The 5,640-nt window shown below is 50.6% G+C and overlaps 2 protein-coding genes across 2 annotated transcripts; one reads left to right on the forward strand and one right to left on the reverse strand.

Moving 5' to 3' along the window:
- Window positions 1-771: 771 nt before the first annotated feature.
- On the forward strand, window positions 772-3,665 carry PCYB_051990 (ATP-dependent RNA helicase prh1; the record flags this gene model as incomplete). The annotated part of the gene is made up of 3 exons (XM_004221080.1): window positions 772-2,010; window positions 2,463-2,756; window positions 2,924-3,665. Coding segments are annotated over 3 exons (2,275 nt in total), but the record flags the coding sequence as incomplete, so codon positions are not given.
- A 1,028-nt stretch (window positions 3,666-4,693) lies between these two features.
- On the reverse strand, window positions 4,694-5,338 carry PCYB_052000 (hypothetical protein; the record flags this gene model as incomplete). Its single annotated transcript, XM_004221081.1, has 1 exon — window positions 4,694-5,338. One exon carries the CDS (start codon window positions 5,336-5,338, stop codon window positions 4,694-4,696), a length of 645 nt encoding a protein of 214 aa, XP_004221129.1.
- Between the last annotated feature and the right edge of the window lie 302 nt (window positions 5,339-5,640).

Here is a 5,640-nt window from a genome sequence, read left to right on the forward strand (position 1 = left end):
TTAATAACCCCGTCGACTTGGCCCTTCCCAACGACATTGCTTTTATTTGCCTTGCCCCGCGTGAAGAATAATCGACGGCGCCGACCGAGAGGGCAATTCTCCGACCGCGCCACGGCTGCATAAGTGCATAAAATTTTCTACCTATGTATAATAGGTACCATATGTAGATGGATGCCGGCTGATGGCGTGCGCTTTGGCTAGCTTCCCAACAAATTGGTTATCTTCCCAACAAATTGGCTGGCTTCCCAACAAATTGGCTGGCTTCCCAACAAATCAGAAGTGGCCCTCCCTTCCATCCCTTTTCCCAGTGATCCCTCTCTCTGTGTTTCTTTCTTGGAACAAGCACGCTTGGATCAAAGTTTGCTCTTCGTACAGGTGGAAGGAGTCCTTTCATATGGGGTGGCCATTCTTTTCATTTTGTTTATAACCAAAGGGGGGGATATGTTCCTCCGTGAGGGAGTAGGGACTACCCGATAGAGCAGTTAAGAAGAGGTCCTATTTGCGCAAAGGATAGCGGAGGCGCCACGAGAGGACCAACGCGAAGGGACTACCCCACGGGTGCTCCGACGGGTGCTCCAACGGGTGCTCCAACGGGTGTTCCAACGGGTGTTCCAACGGGTGTTCCAACGGGTGTTCCAACTCGTACAGGTGAGTACCGCCTGAAAGGACCACTAATAAACTTCTTCCCATTTGATAAAGTGGAGAAATCAGCACCGTCACTCCGCATCCTCCACGGCTACGCCCCACCCCTTTGATGTATAGCAGAGCAAAATGAGCGACCTGCCCATATTGAAGCACAAGAAGGAAATTAAAAAATGCATCAAGAAAAATAGGCTAATAATCATTAAGGGGGAGACGGGGTGCGGGAAGACAACCCAGGTGCCTCAAATAATAAACAGGTACTTTTTTGATAAGAGGCGGAGGGGGGGGAGTGGCGGCGGTGAGGATGATAAGCGGGGGGGTGGTGACAAGCAGGGGGGTGGTGACGCAGTTTGCAAGGATGACGCAGCTTGCAAGGATGGCGCAGCTTGCAAGGGTGGCCGCTCCGCTGGGTCGCGAAAGAAGAAAGGCCCCATGCGCATGCTGATCTCGCTGCCCAGGAGAGTAGCAACCATCACGGTAGCGGAGAGAGTGGCGAAAGAAATGAACAGAGGACGGATAGGAACTTACGTCGGATATGCAATCAGATTTAAAAACGTAACCTCTGATGAAACTAAAATCAAATTTGTAACTGATGGAATTCTCATCAGGGAAATTATGAATGATCCATTTTTAAAAAAATATACCTTTTTAATCCTAGATGAAGTACACGAAAGGTCCATTAGAACGGATGTGCTGTTGGGTTACGTTAGGATATTAATGCAAAAGAGGAAGAAGCTGAGAGTTATCCTCATGTCTGCAACCTTGGACGTGGCTACTTTTAAAAACTTCTTTAGCAACCCTCCGATTATTTCCATTCCGCATAAGTTACACCCAGTTACCATTTTCTATCCCATCAAGCCTGTCGAGGATTACCTCATTTCGGTTGTCTGCACCGTTCTGCAAATACATTTCGGGCAGGGGGAGCGGCAGGGAGAGTGGCAGGAAGAGCGGCAGGGGGAGCGACAGGGGGAGTGGCAGGGGGAGCCCCTAACGGAGCTGCCGACCAAAGCGACGACCGAGGCACCCACACCCATCGGAGACGTCCTGGTCTTCTTACCCGGTCAGGAAGAAATCGAAGCAGTAAACTTAATGCTGAAGGAAAAACTGAAAATTATTTACAAAGGCTCCCTGCTGCGAAAGCTGATTAAGGACGATCAGGGGGACGAGGAAGAAGGGGAGGTACTGGACAAAATAAACGTTGCCCTGCATGCGAAGAATCCAATCGAGGATGGAGTTTGTTTCCACTTCGGCCACAGGGAGGTGGTACCGGACAAGATATACGCAATGAAGATTCTGCAGCTCTACTCGTCTCTCCCTAATAGGAAGCAGCGGGTCGTCTTCGAGCCCGCGCCACCCAACACGCGAAAGGTAAGGCGGGAGAGGGGAAGGGCTTCGGTAAAGCGGCATGGGGGAAGTGGCATGGGGGAAGCGGCTTCGGTAAAGCGGCATCGGGGAAGCGGCATCGGGGAAGTCTTCCCGGGGAAGTCTTCCCGGGGAGTACCTCCCAGAATGTTAGCCGTGAACGCCGTTGACCAAGTGCATGTCCGCGTTACCTCTTTAGCTTCTTCACTTTGCTCGCCCCGCTCCATGCTCCGCCTGCTTCCACCATGATAACGGCGCAAAAGGGGAACGTAAATCCCCCCGAGAAGAACCCTCCTGTGTGATATCCCCTCCTGTGTGATATCTCCTTCTGTGTGATATCCCCATCTCTGTGATATCTACTTCTATGTGATAACCCCTTCTACCACCACCCCACTGTCACTACCATATATCTACATGTGGCTATACTCCCCCCCTTTTTTTTTCTTCCACCCCGTCAGGTCATCCTCAGCACGAATATCGCCGAGACGTCAGTTACCATCCCAAACATAAAGTACGTGGTGGACAGTGGGCGCGCGAAGATAAAATTCTTCGATGCGAAGAAGGGGAGCAGCGTTTTGAAAGTCACGCAAATATCGAAGGATGCCGCCACTCAGAGGAGTGGGAGAGCTGGGCGAGAGGCACCCGGACAGGTCTACAGGGTGTATTCCAAGGAGGAGTACGAGAGCATGAATCCGTTTTTAATTCCTGAGATTTTCCGCTCTGATCTTACGCAAATATATTTGGAGTTGAAGGTGGGGGCTGCTACATCTGCACAAGTGTAGCAGGGGAGGGGGAAATGCAAAAGCGGCCCCTCCCCTGCCACTCATCACACCCATCCCACTCAACATACGTGCCGCTGAACACACGTGCCGCTGAACACACGTGCCACTGAACACACGTGCCACCCCCCCTCCTACAGGCCATGAACATCCACAACCCGCTACAGTTTAACTTCCCGGAGAATCCCAAGAAGGAGCTACTCCTTCACTCCGCCAAGGTACTCTTCCGAATCAACGCAATCGATGTAGACAATAACCTAACCGACCATGGGAAAAAGATGTGTCTCCTACCACTGAACCCGATCTATGCAAATATGATGCTGTGTTCTGTGGAGTTCCATTGCATAGATGAAGTAGCTACGATCGTGGCGTTCCTAAACTGTGAGAGCATATTTTTGAATTACAATTTTTATGAGGACTTGAAAATTCTGAATGAAGACTCGGTGGGAGGCTCTGTCACGTGTTCGGCCCGAGGAGAGGGCAGCAAGGACGACGCCGCGGTTGCTGCTAAGGCGGGTGGCAGCGCTAAGGTGGATGGCAGCGCTAAGGTGGATAACACTTCCGACACGGATGGCAGTTCTAACGCCGCTAACTACGGTAACGCCGCTAACCACGCTAACCCCGCTAACGCCGCCAACCACGGTAACCACGGCAGCGAGGAGGACCCGCCAATGAGCGACAGGAACAAACTCATTAACATCGCGCGGAGGAAGCTGATACACCCGGATGGAGACCACCTAACCCTCCTGCACATATTCTACCTGTGGGAAGAAGAGGCCACCCCCAACGAGCGAAAGCATTTTTGCAATTTATATGCCCTGAATAACGAAGCCTTACAGCAAGTACAGAAAATAAAAGAACAAATACTACAAATAATGACCAGTAAAATGGGCATCACTGTTTCACCAAAGCTACATATGCATAAATGGGATAACGTATTAATATGTCTGTGCAAGTCCTGTTTTTTTAATGTCGCTAGGTCGACTTCCAATGCTAACGAGTTCATAAACGTTGTAACAAAAAGTAAGTTGTTTATTCACCCGTCATCTACTCTTTTTAGTTCACATATTAAGGCATCTTTTATTTTTTATTCGGATGTTATACAGACAAAGAGGCTGTACGCACGCACTGTGACGAAGGTAGATGGAGAGTGGCTGCTCAAATATGCTTCGCAAAATTTCCAACTCGCGCAGGCCTCCACGGGGGTAGCAGCAGCAGAGGAGGAGCGCCCTGCGAAGTAAGCTGCGGAAGGAAGTAGCCCCCGCTGTGGTGTTTGAGATTTGTGTGACTCTCCTGCGTGGAAGGGTGTGTGTGTGGGGTACCTCGATGGCAACGCATTTACCCGCAGCATCGTAGGCGAAGAAGGAAATCCCCAGTTGGCGCTGCCCTCTCGCTACGCACGTCGCGAGCAGCGTGAACACCGCGAACATGGCAAACGTGGCAAACATGGAAAACATGGAAAACGCCGCTAACATGGCAAACACCGCTAACATGGCAAACACCGCTAACATCGCGTGGATATTCTTTGCCCCTTTCTCTTTTTTTCCCCTCGTTCTCGGAGGGGGGGCGGCACCCGCTTGCGGCCCATTCTTTGGGCCTCAAAGTTTTACACCCCTTGGGGGTGCTTACCCCTTTTCGGGTTTGTTCTCCCGTTAGTGTTACTCTGTTTGTTTGTCTGTCTGTTTGTCTGTCTGTTTGTTTGTTTGTCCGTTTGTTTTTTTTTTCCATTCGCGTGTGGGCATACGTGAGGAGGAGCTACGCGTGGGTAGGTTCCCCCCCGAGGGGGCACAAACGGGGGGGCACGTAAGCATCCCTCGTTAAGCAGCATCCCTCGTTAAGCAGCAATCCCTCGTTAAGCAGCAATCCCCCGTTACATGGCATCCCCCGCTAGAGAGCCGCTCCCGCCGCGACTACCAGCAGAACTTATCTCGACCGCTTTTCACGCGCATGTCGAGCTTCTCCTCGTTGGTTAGCCGCCCATCGACCTTTTTCTTCACAACTCTGTATGACCATAGTCCCGTCTTTTCCCGCACCTCGACTTGATCCTGCTTAGGCGCCTGCTCAAAAACCTTGGCGTACTCCACGCCGATATGTGCCCCCGATTGGCCGCTGTCTTGGGCACTGCGCTTCCCAGCAGGGATAATGTAAAAGCTACACGTGGTGCTTATGTCCGTTGTAAAGTCCTCATGGACAACTAACGTTTTGTTGCTCAACACGGATGTCACAGTCCTTCGTTCGTTCCGAAAAGTTGATGGGTTTTCCAAAATGATGTCATAACCCTCTTTAATTTCTGTCATAAATTCTGTTCTCATTCCATGGACCGTATTTTTTTCTGTTGTAACTCTTCCTGTTCCTTTTAATACTTTTTCGGGTCCACTTAACTTGCCATCATGTTCCGATGGGATTATCTTAACATGACCTGCTTGGCCATTTTGAGTAGCGGTATCCACATGGTTGACTTCATCGTGACGTACTTCCTGCTTCACGGATTTTTTCTTTTTTTTAATTTTTAAATTTAGCTTCCCCCCAATGAAGCCGCTGCCCTTTTTGCGCATTTTGGGCATCTCTCCGCGGAGCTGCGCTTCGATGAATTCTGTGTTTTTTTTTCCAACGAGGTGTGGGGGAGGAGATTCCTCTGCTGCACGGTTAAACAGACTGCCAATGAGAGAACATCGAAGGAGCAGTGACTCTCCTGCTTACGCGAATGTCTCCTAGTGCAAACACCCACTTGGGCAAGCGTCCAACCGCGCTGTTGCTTTCTCTCTGTGGGCCGCAACAAATTGGTGAAGGGCGTGGCGCCATTTTAGAGTCAAACGAGTGGCCGAGCAAATTTTAACCACGTGCAAAGTGAGGGAAA

Source organism: Plasmodium cynomolgi, chromosome 5 (assembly GCF_000321355.1).
Source record: "Plasmodium cynomolgi strain B DNA, chromosome 5, whole genome shotgun sequence".
Lineage (NCBI taxonomy): Eukaryota > Apicomplexa > Aconoidasida > Haemosporida > Plasmodiidae > Plasmodium > Plasmodium cynomolgi.